At 39.8% G+C, this 23,619-nt stretch overlaps 1 protein-coding gene across 2 annotated transcripts; it reads right to left on the minus strand.

Annotated features, from left to right (window-relative positions):
- Nucleotides 1–13,573: 13,573 nt before the first annotated feature.
- On the minus strand, nucleotides 13,574–23,317 carry GHITM (growth hormone inducible transmembrane protein). 2 transcript variants are annotated; one of them, XM_021536144.4, is made up of 9 exons: nucleotides 23,254–23,317; nucleotides 21,696–21,855; nucleotides 20,088–20,187; nucleotides 19,736–19,847; nucleotides 18,387–18,528; nucleotides 17,263–17,371; nucleotides 16,348–16,536; nucleotides 15,614–15,785; nucleotides 13,574–14,794 (listed from the first exon to the last, which is right to left on the minus strand). In XM_021536144.4, exons 2-9 carry the CDS (start codon nucleotides 21,822–21,824, stop codon nucleotides 14,707–14,709), a joined length of 1,041 nt encoding a protein of 346 aa, XP_021391819.2. In that variant the 5' UTR covers nucleotides 21,825–21,855; nucleotides 23,254–23,317; the 3' UTR covers nucleotides 13,574–14,706. The 2 variants fall into 2 exon arrangements, with proteins under 2 accessions (XP_021391819.2, XP_085438534.1); XM_085582408.1 differs by having other exon boundaries at nucleotides 22,648–23,317.
- Between the last annotated feature and the right edge of the window lie 302 nt (nucleotides 23,318–23,619).

Raw genomic sequence — 23,619 nt, forward strand, 5'->3', positions numbered from 1 at the left:
TGATAATCATAAAAACAAACACCTTATATTAATATAAAATAAATGATTCAAGAAAAGGTTAAATATGCATGTATACTGATAATTAGAAACAAAAGCATCAGCCCTTCACCCCCTTTTAGGCAATGGAATGCCTAAAACGCATTTAGAAATGCAAACCAGTGCAATTCAGCTACCTCTTCATTCTCTTACTTGGTGCAGACGAATATTCCACAAAGTCTGGTGGCAGCCAGACAACTTTGCCTGGCTCTTTCTGCCAGGTTAAGACTATCAAAGGTGCCTGAGTGAAGGCATGAATAAACAGTAATGAAGCCTTTCCCCAAACACAAAGCAATGTACACTCATGTCCTCTCTGTGAAAGGAAGATCCTCAAGATAGTGAAGCACTGTTGGTTGTGTATGTAGGCAGATGCTTTTCACCCTCCTCTCAGTCTGCTTATTTTAGTTGTGGAAGTGGTCCAGGAAACATAGGGTCTCGCCAACGACAAGGCTTGCAGTATCTCCTTGTTGGCACTGGAATTATTTTAGAACTTATACCTGTAAAACAAACACGAAAAAGAGAGAAAATTGAGAGATTTGTTTAACTGGGAGTGTGGAGAATGGCACAAAACTTTAATATCTGAATTTCAGCTATGTTTGTGTGGGAAGACTTAGATTAGCAGTGATCTGAAAATAAATAGGGACATGATGGCAATTTATTTTTCATTAGGTTGCTGGTGGTCACTGATGCCCAGCACCCTATTTTCCCTTTAGTGAGGGTACTCAACCACTGAAAGTTTGCTGCTGCTGGAACCTTCCATAGTCAGGTGAAGGTCTTCATAGACACAGGATGGTGCTACTGCCTCTCCAGAGCTTGAATTCTGCAATTGACACATTAAACAGTATATTCCCCTTACTATCATCACATTCTCCCTATTTCCTGGTCAGAAGCCATAGACTGACATTGGCTTGAAGCATTTGCTTTCTGGGAAAGCAATTGTTTCTGATGGAATGACAACATCCTAGGAAATCAGTGGTTTTGCTTCAAAAGAAGTAGCCAGTGTGCTTATATGTGGTTATACATAACCCTCTCCTCAAGCCACACTGAGCTGGTCTCCAAGTGGATTTGCAGCTTGCCCATGGCAATTGCCCAGCACAATGAACAGTGCAGAGCAATGCTGAAAAACAGTCCTTGTGCTTTGCTTGCAGACTATAAGGCAAGGAATATCCCCCCCAAAAAAAGACAGCACAAGTCATCCAGAAATCTCATAGCAACAATAAAAACAAAGCCAACATTGTACGATTCCAGTCAAGAACTGCACATTAAACAGAAGAATTCAGCTTTGGGCAGTTGCTGCATTAGGCCCAAGCTTTTCCAACTGCCTCTCAGTGAGAGTAGAAACCAATTCAGATCAAGCATTTTGATACAAGCAGATCTGAGGAAGTCATTTGCAGTAGAAAGATGCACCCTATGAGGAAGCAAACAACCAACAATCCCTGATGTACAAAAGGTTTGGCTGTGGGTAAGGACAGGAGCTGATTACAGCAGGCATACTGGAATGCTCTGAGAATCAGGCCACAGTGTAATGTGACAAGCAAAGATCATAAAGTATTACTGTGTTTGCAGCAGAGAAAAGCATTTCAGATTCCCTCTGTAGCAGATCTTTGTGGTGAATTTACAGGTTTTAATGGAGTGTTTCCTTTGTACTCCTTTTTCTCCCCCAGCACAATACCTTCTATTGTTTTGAGAGACCAACACCACTGGATTTCATCCCCAGGACACAGCAGTCTGCTTTCAAAGGAACATTCTCTTTGCAAGCACTTTTAGCAGAGAGTTTTCATGCCTGTTGCATGTAAAAAAACCCGAAACATCCCCTATTTTGTCAGGTAGCAGAAAGTACTCAGACTGAGTAGTCACAGCTGTGCTGGTCACATGAAGTCTCAGTAATGTGGAAAAGGCACAGGATCAGGCAGGCAGCAGCAGGTGAATCCAGCTCAGGCCAGGAGTGACAGAAGCTGCCTCTGTGCCTCTGGCATTGCACATTCCCCCAGGCCTTGTGGACCAGCTGGGAACCTGCTATTGCTCAAGCCCTCAGTTGTTACTGCACCTGCTGATTAAATGAGGAGCCCCAGACAGCTGTAAACCCCTGACCCATAATAACTTTGCAATTTGTTCACTGCTCCTGGTACCAGTGGGACTCTGCCTATAAAACAGAGCCCATGATTCAGCACTGGGAGACTGGACAGGAAGGAAAGGCTGCAGTTAAAGGAAAATTGTAGAGTAACACAAAGATTTCCATCTAAGTTATATAAATATAAAAAGTAATAAAGCATTTAAGATATTTTTATCAGCTAGAACTGATTTGTTTGGAACTACAAATTAGTAATTTTATTACTAAAAGATTAGAAACAGGAAATAAACTATTTTAGATCAAATTCTTTATCTTTAGAGTTTGACAGAAGTTATCAGCTAGACATTTTATTGAATTTAGAAACATTAAGATTTAAGATGCTAAGATTCTAAAAAGAATACTAATGCTTTTTTCCTAGACTTCTTCATGGTTTAGCTTTTTTGTCCACTGGAGTCTCACTGAAACCAGGGATATTATGTACTTTTACTTACACAGTGTTTAGATGCAATATTTAGAACAAATTCAATCTCAGCTAATTCTTCTTCATGGTAGAGCTGTGGGTTCAAAAATTGGATTTCTGGGAATTTACAGAACCACCCTTCGATTGATCTCTCAAAACATAAAATGAATGCAGCCACAGATGAATGGTGATAGAATACAGCAGGGAAAAGGCAGGATAATATTTCACTTCTGCAACTGTTCTTATCAGTGAGGAACACTGATACTCCTTTAATCAGACTTGATCATATTTCTCTTGATTGTTTTATCCTGTGGGCATTAAATGGATTCTAATATTTTCTAATCTTGTTTTTTTTCCCAATCCAAACACTCAGCAAGTTTCCTAAGAAAAAGAGAACAAGTTCTCAGTGATTCAATGAAGCTAATATTTACCTGCATGGAAAATTCTGTGAAGTTTGCACCCCATGGAAGAAACCCAGAGTGCTGTGATTTCTCTCTAATGATCACCTAATTCATCTAATGAAACTGTAAACTTTTTTACCTTCACGTGAATTTTTGTTGCGTTTGGGTACTTTTGAGCAGCAGCGTCTTCTAACCTGACCTAAGGGTGAAAAAGAATACATTATCAGTGGAGACAGGTAAGGCAAATAACTGTACACATACAGCAAATGTGTCAGAGTCCACAGACATTTTGCTTATTGTATTTACAACTGACATTCTTGTATGGAGAGATCTGTAAAACAAAGTGTTATCATGACTGATTTTTAGATCTCTGCACAGCTTGAACAGGAACTTACTTGCTCTTTTCCATCGTTACTCATACATACATCAGATACACATTGTAAAGATTTCTTTATCCCTCAAAATGTCACACTGGCAGGTGTAACAATTATAGTTACACCACCTTGAGAAAATATAGAAAATTACCAACAGGAAAAAGAGCATCTCTGTGTCCAGATGCATAGGAGTGTAGAATAAATTGTTTTGGTGGACAAAGCCACTGAAATATTCCCTCCCACCACACCTAAATAAGTGAGCTGTTGACTGCAGTTGACCACAGTGCTGGTCACAATAAAGGGGGAAAAAAAGGTTTACTCTGGAGCTGGGATGGAGCAGAAAGGACAGAGACAGATGATTTCTCATCAACAAAACCTAACATATGGTCAATATTTCTAGAAACCACTAAGGCACAGTATACAGCCAAGGCTGGTGATGAGCTATCTTATCACCACAATTTAGTTCTGATATAACAGGTTTAACATACAAAGTACATTTATCTTGGACACCAGGACACTGAGACTTTGACATCAGTGCTTACATATAAGGAAGTGTTCTTTGCACGTTTCCTCCCCAACCTCTGACTCGTGGAAGTACCATGCACATCAACAAAAAGAAAACACTATTAGGGGAACTGGCAGGTATTAATTTGTGTTTTATTGATGTGGCCACACCTAGAAATTCTCCAACTCCCCGTGCACTGTTCCTAAAGTTTTCTTCAAGGGTCATGGAAAAAACTGAATAAAAAGAAGTAAAAAAGGCAAAGGGAGCAGAAGGGCTTCAGGTACCACTGCTCTGGCAAATAGCTCTACCAGCACAGACACCATTAAATGAGAAAACTGGGCAGCTGACTTAACCAATTAGAAAAACAGCTTCTACACGTTTCTCCTTGCTCATATTTACACATAAAACAATTCTTAGAAGGTTCCTAGAAAATATCAAGCATTGCAAATCTGCTGTTCCTGACCTTTGGACACTTAGCTTAGTTGTTTTTTTTATCTCACGTTTACTTTCTAAATACACATTGTTAAAAATCATGGTGAGTCTCAGAGATTTACAACTTCAAACCTCAAATCTGTACAGGTAACTCTAGATTGCACCTCTCAATTAAAAAATGCTACTGAACTGTCCTGCAAATGCACAATGACATCTGCAGAGATGTGGCTACAGACAGATGAAAAATCCTCTATTTTCAAGATTTTAACTGCTTTGTGAATTTGTTAATACTGCAAAATGGTAACTAAGTCTCTCAAGGTACTGCAGATGAAGTGTGGTTTATTGGTGGTAAAAAAACCCAATCAACAAAACAAAAAGGAAAAAAGGTTTAGACTGACCGAAGGTCAGAAGAGTTACTGTCATTTGTTTCACTCCTCTATAAAGAACTTATCATATACTCTGTTAACCTGATTCATGTTCCCTTATTTCATAAGGGTAGAAGCTTTTTCCATTAATACATTTCCCACTATTGAGAAAATTATACTTTTTACATTGGTGGATGTTTGGTTATCTACTGGGAAAATATAACAGGAAGTATTTTCAGAAGAGCAGATTTTTCAGAACACAGATTAAGGTAAAAGTTAATCATGCTGTGCAACAGGCAATAACAGAAGAAACACTACTGTACAAACCAAAGCACTGATAGTCTAAGTCTAAGGCTTTTTCTAAGTTCAATCCTCTTCATTGTCAAGCTCTGTTTGTTTCCTTTAATTAAAACCAACACAGTAATTAAGCATTTTATATCAAAAAAGGAAAGAACGGAAAAGAGAAAGCTGTGTTAGAAGACTATAATACTCTACCTTCTACAGCAACAACACTGAGGCACAGAAGACAGACCAACAAAAAGCCACAAAGGGTCAGGAGCTTCATCCTTCCAGCTAGTCTCCTCTAGTCACCAGAGGAGACTGAAGGAGTGTCTCAGTCTCCTCCAGCACAACCTCAGCTTTTTATAAGATAGAGCCTTCAGAATGGGTGGAGATTTGGCCTTTGTATTGCATCAACTGATGAAAAGAAACAACACTTCCTATTTCAAGAAGCAATTTACTCAGAATGAGGCAGCATAGAGAGCTCCTTACCAGTTACACAGGAGCTTGTAGCATTAAAGTACACAGGGATGTCCTGAGGCAGAATCCTTGTCCTGTGCTTCACAGCAGCCTCTCCAGAGGACCTGGTGTGTTCCTCTGCACACTTGGAAAGGGAGAGAGCACAGCGGAACTGAATCTGTATGGACAGTGATCAGGGCTTGAAAAGGCAAACCAAACCCAGTGTGTTTTACTCAAAGCAATTGCCAGTGTGTTGTTACCATAATTAACAAGACAGCTGGCTAAGCAGCAGATTTCTGAGTTTACTGTTAACATCTCAGTTTCTGTTATATCTGAATAATTAAGTTGTGAAGATTCCAGCTAACAGTTAAGATTTAAAAATCATCAAATTCAACATAGTATCAAGATTCACAGAGTGTACTTAAAAAAAAGTCCTTCAAGGAGGGATCAACTATAGAGCTGTGTCTGTTAAAAAAGGCAAAAAGTTCAGGTTTGAGAACATTCAATTCTCCCAGCTTAATTTGGTAAGATTTGGGTCTCTAACAACAGAATATGTTAAAATGATTCCTTAAAAGGTGGGAGCAGTATCTGCAAGCCACCCAGAATCACAGCAGGATGAAGGCTTCACTCTGGTACACAAATATTGCTCCCAGCCCATTTTAAAGGTTTCCTATTACAGCTTTGGGATTTGGCTTGTTTCTTCAATTCATCATCAGGCTTCCAAATTGGGTCACCTCTTAATCTATCAAATTCAGCCCCAAAAGCTTATTTCTGCGGTCCTACGTAGCAATATCCATATATGGTGAAGATTGTGAATGTCTGACAGCCTGTTTTGTTTGCCAAGGCCAGCATTACCAAGGTTCAGGAATCAATCACTAACAAATCTTGCCACAAGATAGTATTAACCTTCAAAGTGCTTTATGAAAGCCCTGCCTCACACTGGCACACCTTGCTCGGCCTGCAGTAAGGCTGCTAGTCCCATGTTCATCCCTGCTGAACATGTCAGGAGGGACTTCTACAGTTCAGTGGATGCAGAGAAAGATGAATGACAACAGAGCAACAATGTTGTTATGATCTCAGGCTTCTTTTGAATATTGAAACATATGGGTGTGTGTCCTCATTTTGTACTTTTAAAGTCAACACTTTTGCTGGTTAAGACTGAATCAAATAGCATAAATCCCAACAGAAACTGAGCATGTAAAATGGAGCTCGTCAGCCTACTCATACAAGTTTGCAGAAGATCTAAAATGTCAATAAGGCACATGAAAGGGTTGGTAGGAGAGTAATATTTTCTGCAACATTCAATCAGGCTGTGTGAGTAGTGGTAGCACTGAAGCAAGGATTTCACTTGGCGACTACAGTATTTTATCTCCATTACACTTTCTGAAAAAGTTCCACGCAAGCTCATGTACTGGGGAATGTGAGTGAATGGCTGTGTGGGGCTTCGTTGCCAGCTGGGGTTACTACTCAAATAATTGTTTATGTATTTTTAGCCTTAACTAGAAGCATTACTTTCTGTGTGCATGATAAGAAATAAAAAATGAATACAAAAAAGTAACCAGGTTAAGATGGGAGATGACTTTGAAAACAGAACCTCATCACATGATGGCTACTGACATTTCCAAATGCGTTCATTTAAACAAAAAGTTCTGCCAACACCTACCTCAAAACTTTTCTTCTGAAATATTTACAACATAACATTGGCAACAGAAGTATTTACAAAGACTTGTTTTTCAAAGTATACATCACTGCACTGTACCTTTACCAATCACCCCAAGCAAGAAAACAGCATGTGCTACCTGAATGCTCCACTTGTTTTCTGTGTGGAAGAGGCAGGCTGCTACTTGGTCTCTATTACAGCAATCCAAGCCTTCCAGCTACTATGAGGGAAATGAGGCAAACCTGTACAGTCATCACTGCACACCCAAAACCCCAAAAGAGGGGTTTGGTAGGAACAAGAGCAAGCGCCCATTTTTTCAAGGACAGCATCAGTTTGAGGAGTTTGTGCTGTCTTACTGTCAGGCTGCTCTAGGAATGCTAATAGAAAACCCGAAAACTTTCTAAAACTAAAATACTGCATGAAATTTATTGATCTAACTTACTGTGGTGGGAATATCGTAAGCAATTTATTTATTTTCAGCAATTGAGAAGTCTAGTTGAAAACCTTGAGAGATTCTTTTGAGTAGGTATTGGGGTCCATGCACTATATCTTACTTAGCAGTTTTGAGAAGAAATATAGCTAAGACATTTTTTCCTCCTAGACTGAATACTTTCAGAAGAAATTTCTGTGCTTTATATCTTAAATTTCAGGCTGTAAAATCTGATCATTGCTGTGGTTAAACCCTGTAATTCTTAATGCCCTGTTTCATATGCTTCTATAAATGCTAATGTTACAGGAAATGTGAAGCAAACTGAAAAGGGAAGACTAGAAGCAATGACTTAGCATAATCTTTAGACTTGCCCTGAGATAAAAATCTTTACCAAATAAGGTTGCAGACTATATAAAATAATGAGACAGAATTGTATCAAGGGAGTGGCTGGAGACAGAAGATAGAATAAAAACACAGATTGCTAAATAGCCTGATAACCTGTGTCCTTAGGATCTATCAGCTGGAAGTTTGAGGCATCTGTATGCTAGTCTTCTGTTGGACATAAATTTTATGAAATGAGCAGCAGCTGATGTACACCTTTCCAGTTGAAAAAAGTTTAAAATTGAATGCAGAGGTATTTTTGAATCATCCAGGGAAATAAGAGATGCATCCTGAGATTTGCATTATGTTTGCATTAATACCTGGTGTTCAAAATCCATATAGGATGTCTCTCAAAATCTTAAAGAAAGTAGTTTGATTTCTTAACATTAAATTAAGGCATGATCCAGAGTCTCCCTTTATGCTTGCCAAAACTCTTGGATTTCCAATCTTCACCGAGTCATTATTTCTGGAAGTGGTATGTTAATAAGATTTCACTGATATTTTTTAAAGGTCATGCCATTCTTAGAAGAATCTGCATTTTGTATATGAAAATTTCTTCTAGTCAGGTTGAAACAGCTGTTTGTGACATGAGGAGAATAACACAGAGCAAATAGTCTTAAATTTAGAGCTAAAAGAAACTAACTTTTGAGCTGTGAGAAGGCAGGAAACATTAAGAACTTTAAGAATACAAAGTTAATTTAATTCAAGGTAGACCACTTATGGTGAACCAACACAGTTATCCAGGAGCATGTGCTGCTCTGTTTTTGAAGAAGGGAACACAGTGTAGAAACTGAAGGCTGCAGTAGCAGTCACTGTATGAGAAGCAATAATGACAACATGTGGGGTAGACTAACTATACTAACAAAGATCAGAATGTAGAGCAAGACTGAAGTTATAATTTCTCCTAGCAGTTTATAGTGAGCTGATAAACACTTTGAAGACTGTCCTGGAACAGGGTTTAAAGCATCTTTGACACAGCTTTTTCAATGAGTGTCCTGCCACTCATTGTGCCTGCAAGTAAAGCCTCTGCAGATCTGCCAGCTGGAGTGTCTGTGAATCTGTGTGCTGTTCAGGGTGTCCAGGCTCTGTGTGTTCACTCCATTCTCTTCACAGGTCACTGTCCTAGTTCTACTAAAATGGAACTTACAGCTGTTTCTATTTTGCTTGATTTTAACTTTCCTCCTGCTGGGAAACTTGAAAAAACGGATGTTTTCCCCTTCCCCCTGCTTAGTTAATGAGTTCTCTCTTCTTTTTCAAGCCTTAGATGTGGTTTATCTGATTGCTGTAGGCTTCTAAACAGCATAAGGAAATTCAACAAGGGTTCAGGCCAGAAAAATTTACATTGGGTGCAGTGTTCAGTGTGCTAGGTGTGATGGAAACATTTCTTTGTGGTAGCCCAGTCTTCTAGTTCAGGCAAGATGTGATTTAAGAGACTGTTTTTGACAGGTGATCTGCCAGAGCTCGCACTTCCATGACAGGGTGGTGAGAAGAGCTTTGTAACCTTCTCATTATGGAGTGTAACCTTCTCATTATGGAGGCAGATCTGTTCCCACTGCATGTTACTTCCCCCAAAGTAGGGAAAAAACAGGCACCTAAGCAGGGAAGATTATCTCTCTTGCCACTTACCATGGCTCTAAAGGATTAGTCCTTGTTTTTCAGCACTTGTTTTTCAGAAAGATGATAGAAGAATATGAAGTCGATCTGGTCTTCTGTACAAAGTAACTAGTCTGGCTGCCCAGTGCTTAGTTCCAGAAAACTTGGTAAGAGCAAGTGAAGTGGTACAATGACAGATGTCTGGGCAGGCATCTCACTCTTCTTTCTCCTGAATAGATAAGGTGTTTACTTCAGCTGGCAAGCCTCCAAAATAGAAAATACTGTGCAGATGTCAGCCCTTAGGCTTTTGGAAAGATTTTGAGATTGTTCTGCATATTAATCTCTTTCTTAAAGACATGAATAAGCCCTGTCTCTGCTATCTGATAGGAGGTGATTGCAGAGATAACTGTGTTTCGTCCTGATGAAGTTACTTGGCCACTATCACTTCTTTCTGGTTATTCTGTACATTGTAGATATGATAATAATTTTATACAAACAAAATTAGCTGGTAATAAACTCCCGAACTTGAACTAAGGAATTTAGAGGTTAAAGATCCTTCCATTTCTATAATGGTATGAATTTCAACTTTTCTTCCAGCCACATCCGACAAAGAGACATTTGAGAACATTCAATTGTTGATTCACTGTCAGCTTGCTAAAATCCCATAATCCAGTTTACTGGGCACCATTTCAATGCATTGAACACAGTCTGTCCACCAAAGCATTTATGTGACTAGGAAGCAGTAAAAGAAAAAAGGCTTCTGCAGGAATGGCTTTACTTTCAGGTTAAAGTTTGATGGGACAGGAGAACTCTGCTGCAACTTTTAAGAATCCAAGAATGAATCCATCTGTATATGAGACATAAGATTTTTGCACTTCAGCTTAGTAGTTCTCATCACCTTGAGACTCAAATATAATTTGTAAACACATGGAGTTTTGTTTTCTTAGATTGGCTTGGGCAGGAAGAGGAATCTGATCAGTGGCTCTTGTGCCTACAAGTTCTTCAGAAGTCCTTAAGAAATGTAGTGCTACAAGACATGCAATTTGTGTTTGGTTTTCCAGATTGTTGGGGCTTTTAAACTTGTAGCATTGTTTTTCTTAAAAAATATGATGATGCATGAGGATGTACTGTACTGCTTAGGAAGGAAAAAATAGATCTTTATCTGTGAATGGACTTCTCAACAGTCAGGAATAAGCTGAGTTGGTAGGCTCAGTAGATGTGCAACATCTCATGGCCAATCTAGGTGGGATGATGCAGTAATTTCACACTTGCAGGCAGTAAAGACCTGTAACTCCAAGGCCATTACCCTGATATATGTACATTACCATGCCTCTGCTAGCTCACCACTGCAGTGGTGCTGAGTCAGTGTCCAGGAAGAAGTCTGGTACTTCCATAGATATGCAGATCACTATGCAAGTTATAAACATGTAAAGTTTTTCATGGGAGCTATATTTAATCTTGGCTTTTCCAGTAAAAATTTAGATTAAATTTTTTCTCTGATAGTGGTTAGAAGCTTTTCATTACCTTCCCTATCCCACTTTAATTTTTGTTGACCAACATTACAAGAATGTGATGTCATGCTTTTTCTTTAAAGGAAATGGTTATAATTTAAAAACAGTTTCAGTAGTTCTCTTTGGTGTTCTTCACTAGCAAGAATACAAAAGGTAATTATGTACTACATAATGTAGTACATAATGATCATTCATAAAAGGAAAAACAAGCATCACTATACTGCAATAAAGGTTTAGCTCCTGTGCCCAAGCTCATAAAAGAAATGCCTTACAGCAGTACTAAGGATTTGCTCAGAAGCTTAATGATGTCTGCAGGCACACACCAAAGTGTCAAAACTGAGTGAAGGAATTAGCAAAGACTATTTTCTGGACATACTCCTATTCATCACTGGCAGAGGATAGGTGGTTAGATCTAAAAGCCATCACTCTCAGACATGTTGGGTTTGTGTTTGCCAGTTCTGTGGTATTTGGAAAAACCAGATGGGGGAAGGCTGGGCTAGAGCCTGATGTCACACCTTGTGCCACAAGTCACATGCCTTTGTAGAAGCTGCCCCTGTGCCAAGCCTGAACAGCCGCCCCCACCCCGGCTGCCACAGACTGATGGATGGGTTCCTGTGTTGCAAGAGCCTGTCCTGCTTTCCCCACTTCTCCTTCTTATGATGTCTAAAGGTCACCAAGATGGTTGAATATTGAAATAAAAATCCAGTTCTTACTTAAATACTCTGTTGAGGGGTTATTTAAATGCCCTTTTTTATTTCCAGAGGGTCTGTTTCAATATTTGAAGTGAAGTTATGGCAACAATTTCTAAATTCCAAGATTGCTATAAACTGAAGTTCAATCATAATTATGCTGTATTCCTAAGTTATTTTCAAGTATTGAAAAGTTTAAAAATAAATGTTCTATTCTTAAATGACAGCAGGAATATGACAGAATAATCTTTGTCTTGGAAGCAATTCAAGTTACATCAGGACAGGAGGCACACCTCGTTACTGTGTTACAGGCAAACTATTATAAAGGTCAGTTGTAAAGGTCATGAGGGTAAGTGTGTATTACTTGACAGCTTTTAGCAGCATTAGAGGTGAGGAAATCTGGATGATAATTGCACAGTTAATTACATTCAATAATTTCACTAGATGAGATCTAAATTTTATGTTGCATTCTGCTACACAAACTTAAAATATGTGTATCAGTTGAACTTGGCTTTCTTAATTATACTAGGTGACAGTGAAGAACTTTCTTAGGAAAATAATTTTTTTTATATTCTTGATAAAATAGAAGTAAATGATTAAATATTATGTAGCTGTTCATTTAGATCATAATTTAAAATAATTACTCGAAACATCATAAAAACCCATAGAAACCAATTATAATCAGTAGCAAAGATCAGAATTTAATTAAATTGTGGACTACACAACAGTATTTATGTCCTTAATGTCCTCAGGCACACGTAATAACTAATTACTGTAGAAGGTGGGGAAATTTTTAGGCAAATTCAATTTATGTATTGATGAATCACACCTGGATCTACAAAAAATCCCAGAGTTTCACCATCAGAAGTCAGTCTGCCAGGAGTCACCAATGGTAGTGCTGGCTTTAGATTTCCATCTCCCAGCAAATCAGAGCTGTCTTAATTAAGATACATCTTACTTTTTGACTTAAGACTTTAAATGTAAAGGAACAAGTAAATTTTTTTCTTCTTTTGGAGACAACACTAGGAAAATACTGCTAGTGCTGTGATGTCATCCACAGAAGCCAAGTCACAGCTTTCCACAAGACTGAGCACAAGTGATACTCAAGTTTCTTCAGGCACTATTTCCAAAAAGGTTATTACATTTCCTCTTGACCTCACTTTCCATACAAATACCTCCCGTAAGCAGTGTGCTGGTTTCTACATCTCACTATTCCAAACAGTCCAGAATCGCTCCCTTGGGTTATAGTCAAGCTCTAAAACTTCAGCCTCACAATCTAGACAAAAGGACTCTTGCCTTAATTTTCTTTTGTAACAAGCACAAATGTCAGGATTTTAAGACATCTCCCTGTACATTTCAGATTTTGAGAACAATCACAGTGCTGTTTTTTACTACAGTAGAAGAAAGTAAGGCTATCATATTGCTTAAAAAGATAAAACTCTCTGAACAGGCTACTTACAACTGATTTGATCCAAAGATTTCTTCCTTCTCAGAACTACAGATGTCTCTCCAGCTGTAATAGTGCCAAGAACTAGATTGTGCCTTACAATCTTTGGTACAAAGGAGCTGCAACAAGGTTCTTCACAATCCACTCTTTCTTCCCTCTGTTTGAAGAGTCAAAAAATACTACAGTGTGTGACAGACATAAAAGCAGCACTGGCTGCAGTAAGTGGCCAAAAGTTTACACCAACAGAATCACTTCAAGTGTAGCCAGTATCTTCCAGCCGGGAAACACCCTCAAAAAGGTGCTAGCCAGTGAAACTGAAAATCATCTTTGCAGATTTTTTTTTACAGAGGAATATGTACTCTCTTACAAAGGAAATGGTAACCATAACCAAAAAAATGTTTATAGTACTCTTCACCAAGCTGTTAGTGCAGGGGTACTAAAATATTTCTATTAACATGGGGAAAAGTGAGAGTAGTCAAGTTGTGAGGCCAGAATTTTATTGTTCATAGGTCAATACATAAACATAGCATATTTGCCAGAAACTGAAAATATGAGGTGCTGACATTAGGTCAAAATTTTCATGGCCCAAGAACTCCCCTTTTATTCCAACATAGAGTCTGGAAAGGATAGATTTCTTACTGTTAAATCAATTTCACTGTTAGGAAACATTTCTTTTAGACCACAGTTAACATATCAATTTGGAGAAGAGTTAAACAGACTAAACTGCACAACAGTATGGCAAATTTATGATCCTGGGGTTTACAGCATGCCATCCTGAATTCCCAGTTTCTGTGCCAATCGTACAAGCTTCCAAGAGATGATCACTAGGAGTTCTTCTGGACAGACCTTCATCTGCAGTGCAGAAATTTAGCCACCAGAAGAAAGACAGAGCTATACTGCCATTCAACAGTTTTATAAATCTAGTAGCAAAATAAGCTAGCTATTATAGCCAGTCAACATTAAAGCAAGGAATTCTCATGTGTATTCCAGAAGGAGACTGAAGTTCATATGGGACAAATAGTGCATAGTTTCCATAACTTGCCTCCTTTACACTTTTTGGTCATCTAACCTGTCAAAACTTAAACTTAAACTTTTCTGAAATTTCTGCCCAGGTCAAAGTCATGATTGCATTCAGGGCCATAAGCAATTTATTCAGTTCTTCAGAAGATGCCACTAAAATAAAATTTATGAAACTTAACAGAAAATTGATGCATCTAAGCAGCATCTCATGAAGTCGCTTGTATCCCTATCTGCCTATGGGATACCAGTTCAAAAATTACTTCCTTTACTATGTAACAATAGTTAAAAAAAAAAAAAGTAAGAGTTGAACTGCCATCAACCCCCCTAAAAATCAGGTAGGACTATTTTATTCATATATTAAAAATAATTTACTTTCCCAAAATAATGTACAATTGCAAGAAGCAGTTCAGACTATTTTAAACACAGAGCTGGGAAGTGTTTGAAGAAAAACTAAGACTGAATCACATTGCACTGAACCAGTATGCTGAAATGCTTTAAAACTCTCACTTGGAGCATTACTGCTTTAATTATGAATGTTTATTTAATATGTGCACTAGGTAGGCTGTCAGACTGTTGCAAAGGTGAGTCTCTGTTTACTTTTTCCTGCCACCTCCACCACCTGCAAGCATGGTGACAACCCGAATGAAGATGTTCAGTGTGTCACTGTAGATACCCAGGCATCTAGGAAACAAGAAATCACAGTTATTACTGTTGAACAGACACAGAATTATTTGGCGTTTCACACCATTATACTTCATTTTAAGAGCCTGCATGAACCATCTTTACAAAACCCAGTCTAACTGCCCTCAGTGCTTTGTATGTCAAAGAACACCCATGTTTTGTTCTACCACCTCTGCCAGCAAGAACTATTTACAGAAATCCTAACAGACAGTATACTGCTCTCATACAGGAGCCTCTGCTTTTATATTGAACTTTGATCTGTTTATCTTCAAGAATTTTCAAGATCAGTATTATTCTACTTTAATTAGAATAAAACAGAACCACAGATAAGAATTCACCTAGCACCAGACAGATATTTACAAGAAAGTTACTTGTTAGTCAAAATTTAGATCTTTACTGAAAAGTCAATCCTTCATTCCCTATCACACCATTTCAGCTTTTTTATTTAGTGACAAAGAATAATAAATATTAAATGACTATGGAAGATTAACGTTTTTTGTCTCAACTGATACTGACAGTTTTTTTCAGAAAGCAGGTATAAATTCTCCCAGCAACACTTTAGAAAACAAAAATACATTTTAGAATGTATTGCTGGAGGTATGTGACATCAGATGCTCAATTCTGTTTCTCACAATGATTTCAGTTTTAACTTCTGTAGCTATTTTCTCACTGCTGTTTTCAAACCCTGTGATTCTTCACATTTAACAGCAATACGCTTTTGAACAACAAACAAAAGGCTATTTTCAAAGCATACTTCAATCTAACGTGGGGCAAATTCGTAGGCAGACACCGAGATCAGCTGTAACAGAGAACACTCACGCGTTGATGGGGTCATATTTAGCCACTCCGTAGACAGGCAGGGTTTCAGCCCGTTTGACCACCAGCTGTGTATCATAGAGCAGGAACATGCCAAAGAGCACCAGGCCACCATAGACCGCCACCGAGTACAGGCCGGCACCAAAAGCAGAGGTGGGAGGCAAGAACATGGATCCTGGAGAGGAACGTACAAGGGTGTTAAAGGTAACTCCGTGTATCTGCTACTGCAAGTTAGGTCAAACTCCAGTCACTGGAGCACACATTTTCCAGTAGGCACTCAATTCTCTGTTTGTGCTGTGTGTTTGATACTAAGACCTTTAGCATGCACACTGAAGATGTCACATATACAACCTGATCTGTTAATTTTGAGCACCCTGGGGAACTGTGCATTTTATTTCAGCTGAAAGTACCTATGACTACAACAATGACTAAAACAGATGAAGGAAAACAACTGGATCAAGAATTAAGATCACATTTACTGCCTTCCCTACTCATTACAGTATCTAAATATAAGGTACCCCTATCAGCTGTTTGTCAGACTAGTATCTTCCAGAACCATAATTTCATGTTCCTTTCAAAGAACAAATGTGATGGGATATTTTCTGCTGTGCAGGAGTTGCAAGGGCTATATTTAAGGCAAATCTTCACTGGGCAGACCAGCCTGCAACTGTGAGCTGCACCTTAGTAGCTTAAGTTCACAATCTACTTTCTATGACAGTCCTGAAGCAGTATCTTACCAATTGAAGAAGCAATAACAAAGCCTAAGCCTATGCCAAGTGGTCCTCCCATGTTCAGGAATTTTTCACTCGGAGCACACATGGCCACAGTTGAGAGCCCCCCAACGATTCCAGCAGTGTACCAGGCAGCTCTGATCAGCAGAGGACCACCAAGGAAGGCCAGAGGAGCCACCACTGCACCCATGACACCTAGGCAAAACAAAACAGAACACAGGTAAGACTTGGAACACCACATGCCAAACCCACTTGGTTTTCGTCTCCAGCCAGACGGCATGGCTCAAACTAAACCATCCACAACAAAACACCAATGCACTTGATTGTGCTTTTATCTAGAAGGAAGCACAATAAATTATCGACCTTATTATATATATAAATATATAATTTTGTACTTTTATTTAGCACTAGAATACATCAGGGAGTTTATCTTGGGAAAAAAAAAAAAAACTAACAAAAGCCAACATACTGACTGGTTCGTAACAGAGCTGGTAAGAAGAGATTTAGTGTGGACTTATCAACTACATAATAGCATTAGGAGCATGCAACACTGAAAAGCAGGACAGATTTCTAATACAACAATTAGTTAGGCAAGTAAGTCAGATTTTTTTTTGCTGGAGGCTTGTAGGAAATGTGTATCTAGCCCATTAATATCTCATTAGGTTGTTTCACTTAACAATAATCACTGCAATAAACATTTCTTCTTGGCAGACATGTTAGCTCTGGAGAGGCAAATATGTTTCCAGTGCCCAACAGCCACATGTCTTTCCCTGACATTCAGAAGTTCTCTCTGATCTCTGAAAAATATCAACTTCCCTTGAGCAGTATATAAAAATTAACTTTAAAGCTGGAGTTTTGTTAAAGTAAGCATCTAGTCACAGAAACACAGACATCTCTACAAGAAACACTAAAGCCACATACCTGAATGCATCATCCATGCTGCATGTTTAGCTATGGGATTATGTTCATAAGATATGGTCCTGACCAACATTCCAGCACCAATCATGGCTGCAAAAGTTGCACCAATTGCCTGAAGAAACAGCATTATAGAGCTCAAGTTAGCATATGGACATACGTTCTCTATTCCAATCTCCTAGCCCAAAAGTCAACACTGATTCTGAAAACAGCAACCTAACTCACAACTGGAAGGAGTATTCATCAATTCTGCTACAGTCAAATCTTTGCAGATCTTAGCTTACAGTAATTTTCATTTATTTTTACTGTTTTCTAGAAATCCAAATTTAATTATGAAGTTGGTAAACTCTCTTGGCTGTGTAAAGTAAGAAAAGGAAAACCATGGTTCTGCCCCTCACACTCATGAAGGCACCTGAAATGTGTTAGCCTTCCTTCTTGTACATTTCTCCACCCAAAGCCAACACCTAGCTCATCAGCTTTTGCTACCAATGATATTTTAACCTCAGTGCCTCTTTTTACTCATGATTCCAAGCAGAATCATTGAACATCTACCAATCTGGTCAGAAGTGTTCAACTGTTCAACTTTTACCACCAATTATGTTTTATCAAAATAATCTCCCTAAGTCACGTAGGTGTTGGCCTTTGTTACTGTTTCACTCCACTTAATACACTGAATACATACTAAGCGTATCAGTATTGTTTCAGCCTTGGCAGAAAGTGCTGCATGTCAGAGCACAGGGCAGAGTAAGGATGCACAGGGATCACCCCAATTTGTATTTACAGACAGCAATAGAAACTGTGCCATTAGCTTTAGGAAGCTATTTCTGAGAGGTTCCTATTTGCACATATACAGCTGGTAAGGGTAGCATAGCAGTTTTTGCTCATGTAGTTTACCTTTGACAAACCACCAAAACAGTATAGAAAACACATGTCAGAATGTGACTAGAATCACCAACTCTTACATCAGAAAATATCATCAGGATACCTGAATAGTCTGTATGGTAATCTGGGTTTTATCTTACTTTTCAAGGAAATGTAACCAAGTAGTTATATTTCTCAGATTTTTTAATATCAACCATCATTTGGTGACATACCTCAGCAAATACTTTTATTTTTATAACAAAGCTTACCAGCCAGGAGCTCTTTGTCATGAGGTTCATGAGTGCAGGAGATCTGCTCACTGCTGCAGCAGACAGAGCTGTCATGCCAATGCTGCCCGCAAAGTACATGTACGTGGATTGAATTCTGTCCTTCACATACTGTGGCCAAATACTGAAAAATAAACAGTCATACAGAACTGTGCAGTTACCAGGTTCAGAACAGACAGCAGCTAAAAACACAATCAAGCTGTTAAGTGCATTTATAGCCATGGACATAAGGGAGGCTTCATTATGATGATGTGCTCTAGCAACTTCTGCCATGAGTTTACTTTACAATGGTGACTAAACTTGTCTATCTTGCTGATTTAATCTAATGTTAACTCAGTAGAAACACTGAAAATTACAAATAATGCTAGCTACAATTCCAATTCTAAGCAGGAAACATGCATGGAAAACAGAGTTATGAATGCTTTGAACTACAGAAAAAAATAAAAGAATGGCGTATGCATATAAGAAACTGGTTTCAGGTAAAAGGTCTACAGAATGTATACTGGCACAAGGCAACCTGCTGAGCAGCTCACAAATTGCTGAGTCATAGTGCACATGGTTATCTGACACCACAGGGCGCAAATGTCATTTTGAGAGCTCTAACAATAGCAACGGACCTAGACATAAGCAAGTTTCTGCAGTATCATTTGTTCACACTATAGAAAAAACTTTCCCCTGCTAACGCTAAATTTGAACACTGCACATATTTTTTTCTCACTTCACTCTTTTGACCTGTTATTCAAGACTTGTGAAGGAAAAAAAGACACAGCTCTATGACAAGCTTCTCATAGACAAAAATGGCAGATATTCATCATAAATACAGACTGCCACTTCCAATTACAAATGCAAAATAAAGCAAAATGTCCCCAACACATTTCTCCCAAACCCATGCTAATTACTACCCATCTTTCAAGTCTAACTAGAGTTTTGCCATTAGCCAGTTTTTTTTTTTGACCAACAAAGTTTTAAGAACGCATTTATTAGATCAAAGCTTATGCCAAGACACCGTGTTTAATGAAGACTTTCTTAACAGCTGAATTAAAGTTTAGTGAACAGTGTCACAAGAACACCAGGGAAACTGGTCTTAGCAATGCTTTTTGGAAGACCACACTTCCTAACTTATAAGACAAGTTTATATACTCTTCACATTAGATTTAGCAAAACAAACTCATTCAGGTTACTGCTATCCATTTAAGGCTGAATGATTCTAATTTTGCTTTAAAAAACCTGCAGAGACATAGCTGGGGGTTTACTCTTCAGATCTTAGAAAAACCTAAGCTGAGGGTAAAGAGGAGATTTGCTTCACTGAAGAGGTAAAGTGTCTTACTTACGCAGCCCTTTCGATAGCCCCAATCTCGCTGGACATGCCCATTCCATAGTAGCACAGGGCTCCCAGGCCAACAGCAGCACCTCCAGCAACAATGAATTTCCCCAGGCGATCAACTGTGTGAAGAAATAAAACCACACATGCTCATTAATGCTTTTTCTTGGGTAGTTAACAACATCCTCACGTGAATTTTGATGTATCTGCAATAGCTGCTCCACTTTAACCTTCCTTCTAAGAGCTTCACTTAATTTCAAGTCGGTTCACTACCAGTTGCAGCTGTGAAAATCATATTCCTTTGAAGGAAGTTTTCAGTTCAGGTTAAAAGATTCTCAGTATTTAAAACAGAGCTCCTCTACCTTTAAGTGCAGTTTCTGCAGATGGCTCAAATGCTGCTTCTTTCACTTCCTGGCCAAGTTTTCCACGCCTTGCACCCATTCTCGCTCTGGTGGCATAACTCTGTTAAATTCAGAAATAACACAACACATATTTAATGAAATAAAATAGAAGACAGTCTTACCAACTTACTTGCTACACTTAAAATTGCTAATTAATCTCTTCTTAATCTGTAATTACCTTCATACATTCCAAGCAACAGTGCCCAAGGAAAACAAATGAGCATTAAAATTTAGGAACCTTGTGAAAAACATTCACATATTCTAGGAGTACGGAACCAATGCAGTGAACTCCAGAAGCTGGAAATTTCAGACTGCATTTCTTCTACTTTAGTCCCACTGTACTAAACACTGCCACAAGCCTCTCTGTTAAATAGAAAAACATAATCATTGCTTTTTTGTTTTGTACAAAAGCCTTTTGATTTCTACGCTAAAACACTCTTCCATGCAAACACTTCAATGTAAAAAAAACTTTTGCACAATAGTTTTTGCTATTTTAGAGACACTAAAGCTGGAAAAGCAGCACAAATTTGTTCTATAAATCAAGGTTAGACTTCAAGAAACCTTGAATGAAGGCCTAGAAACTCAAGACTTTTAAGGTCAACAAGCTCCAAGTAATTACAGTATGTTGCTCAAAGTCTTGGTAAATTGCAAGAGCAACAGAGAATACACTCATACTTAAGTTCAGAAACAACTTTATGTTTTCTTACCATGTTTTACAGGAATTTTTAAATTAAAATTGCATCTGAGCAGTCAAGGACTCACATCAAGCTGTGAGCTTGTTTCAACACTAAAATACAAAACCTACAAACATTACTCATGAACCATTAGAACACTACAATTCAAGGGGTTTACCAGAGCCCTTCAGTTTGCCTCTGTTTGGCAGCTAATGAAATCCAGCCCAATGCTAGAAAACTCACAGACACAAAAAAGCCCACTATGCACCTACAAACATTGAATGCTTAAGAGGAAAATACAAAATAAATTAAGACTTTGCCACTAGCAGCTTCACCAAGATGGCAGAAGAACAACAACAGCCCCTAACAGTTGTGAACTGCAGGTCTGTGATACCCTCTCTCAATGAAGGATAAACAATGTCTCAGGATAATGACAGTGCGCTTTTTAAAAATGCTGCTTACACCTGTGACTGTCTTGCCATAGCTCAGAAATTGCTCTAACCTACACTACAGCTCTAAACACATACAGGGACTAAAAGAACTGAAAATAAAGTGTTTATTTTAATGTTATATTTAAGACTCTAACTGGGAACAGAGGGACAGGGTAAGAATTTCTGTTCCTCCCACCTTACCCAGTAAGGCCTGTACATCCACAACTACCTCTTTTGCCCATTAATTTCAAGACCCATGTCAGTCATTGAAAGAGAAAATTTCACTTCATCTGCTCCAAAACCCCTGTGTTGTGACAAAAGAATATTTTTCCTTCAGTAAATTAGAGCAGGCACCTCAAACAAGCAGAAGGCTCAAGCTCATTCACATCAAGTTGTTATTTTAGCAATACACTCAACCCTTTAAATATGTGCAGTCAGGGCTATCAGAAAGAGAATTACCTCACCTGGCTAGGCTGCCACAGCCTGTATGCTTTTATGCTGGAGCTCCTCAAGGCTGGAGAAGCCTGAATGATGGTGGGGCGGATGGTCTGGCATGGCAGTGCCCTCAGGCACACCAGCCTGGCAGCCAACATGGTTGCTGAGAAAACTTAACACACCGTATTCCTGCAAACGTACAAGAAAATGTATTTGCTGTTTTGTTACATGGTTGTCAGACAAGGTACATTTACTACTTACTCTCAACTATAACAGAAATAATAAAAATCAAGCAACCTGTAAAAAAACCTGAAAATCCATAGTAAAAACAGTATTATCACTGAAGTACTGTAATAGGAAATTAAACCTTCTTAAATACACAGTTTAACTTTGCTTTACCTGTATCTGTCCCTCAGTTCCATCAGAGACTTCTCTTGCATAATTTACTCAAAAACAGGAGCACATTCCACTATTCACATGTATAAATTAAATCAAGACCCTTTATGTACTTATGTTTGAATTACTTTGGCAACTAAACTTCATTTTGAGACACAACACTGCATGACTACTCTGTTGCACAAATTTACTTAAAATTCCATGTTTTAAGTAAACCCAAATGAACAACCAGCACAATATGTATGGTGGAAAACAGAGAGAGGTTTTAAGCCATCCTTTAAAGAATCAGTTACCTCAGTGGGCACAGCATTCAGTCAAGGTCACAGCCCAGAACACTGGTTCAGACCACCCTAAGCAATTCTGATCAGAAAACAGTGACACCACTCACGGGTAAACCCACAGCACCAGCAAAACAAGCCTGCGTGTTGCACTGGAAGCATAAAAACTGCCACAAATGGTGCACATCATATAAGAAACCCCAAGGCCTTGGAGTCACTTTAATGTCCTTTAATTACAATTACACACAACCTCTGATATCACGAACACCCCAACTACCAGTGTCTTTTTCCAAATGACCGGTCATACCTTATGTGGGCAGTGACTAGCAGAAGCTGAGAGAATTCTAAAGAAAAGCAGGTTTAAACACGGGTGAGAAACAAGCACGCACAGCACCGGACAGCTGGCATTAATCACAGAGGAATGACAGAGGATATAACAATCCCACAGCTCAACAGTCACTTTGCAGCGCAGTTCTGAAATGCCGCATTTGTAACGGGGAGCGCTTGGCGGGGCACATCCCGACCGTGCCAGCACACGGAGCTCTCCCACCGGGATGGCACGGCCTGCAGAACTGACAGGGCCAACTCGGAAATCTGAACTTTTCTTTTTACAAACCGGCATTTACAGCAAGGCAACCTCAAGTGTTTTATCAAAAGCAAGGAGGGCGGAGAGCCTAGAGCTGAAATTCCCACATTTTAACTGGCAGTAGCGTAACGTAACGCTGGGGAGTCACTGCCGCACCACAGCGCGCACAAACCCCTCCCAGCCCCGGCAGGGCGGCGCCTGACTCAGCCGGGCCGGCTCGGGCCCTCTCCCGCTTTCGGCCGCCGCCACCCCGGCCCCGCACCGGCCCCTGCCCTGGCCCTGGCCCTGGCCCTGGCCCTGGCCCCGGTCCCGGTCCCAGCCCCGCACCTGCCCGGCCCGGCGCGGTCCCCGCCGCTCCCGCGCGCTCGGTCCCGCTCCGCCGCCGCACCGCGCCCGGCCTTGCCCCCGGAAGCGGAAGTGACGCCAGCGGCCCCGCGCACCCCTCGCGACTGGCTCGCTCCCGCCACGTGACGCGGGCCCGCGGGCGCCATTGGCCGGCGGGGCGGTGACGCGCGCGCGGATGGTTCTGGAAGCGCGCGGGCGGCGCGCCGGCAGGGGGCGCGCTTGGCGCAGGCGCAGTGCCGGGTGTGCCCGGGCAGGGCTGCGGCAATGGCCGCGGCGTCGTGATGGGGGGTGCGGCAGTGGCGCGGTGCTGCGGCAGCCGTGAGGTGCTGGGAGTGCAAAGTTACACTG

The sequence above is a fragment of the Lonchura striata genome, chromosome 6 (assembly GCF_050655825.1).
Source record: "Lonchura striata isolate lonStrDom1 chromosome 6, ASM5065582v1, whole genome shotgun sequence".
In the NCBI taxonomy this organism is placed as follows: Eukaryota; Metazoa; Chordata; class Aves; order Passeriformes; family Estrildidae; genus Lonchura; species Lonchura striata.

Bases quoted from the DNA above. Each gene is read 5' to 3' on its own strand.
- GHITM (XM_021536144.4), bottom strand. From the start codon at position 21,824: ATGTTGGCTGCCAGGCTGGTGTGCCTGAGGGCACTGCCATGCCAGACC. The intron at 17,372-18,386 runs GTAAGCTTTGTT...CTGTTTCTTCAG, and splicing joins TGACAAAGAGCTCCTGGCTG to GCAATTGGTGCAACTTTTGC. The intron at 15,786-16,347 runs GTAAGATACTGC...GTTCCTCTCCAG, and splicing joins TGTTATTGCTTCTTCAATTG to GATCCATGTTCTTGCCTCCC.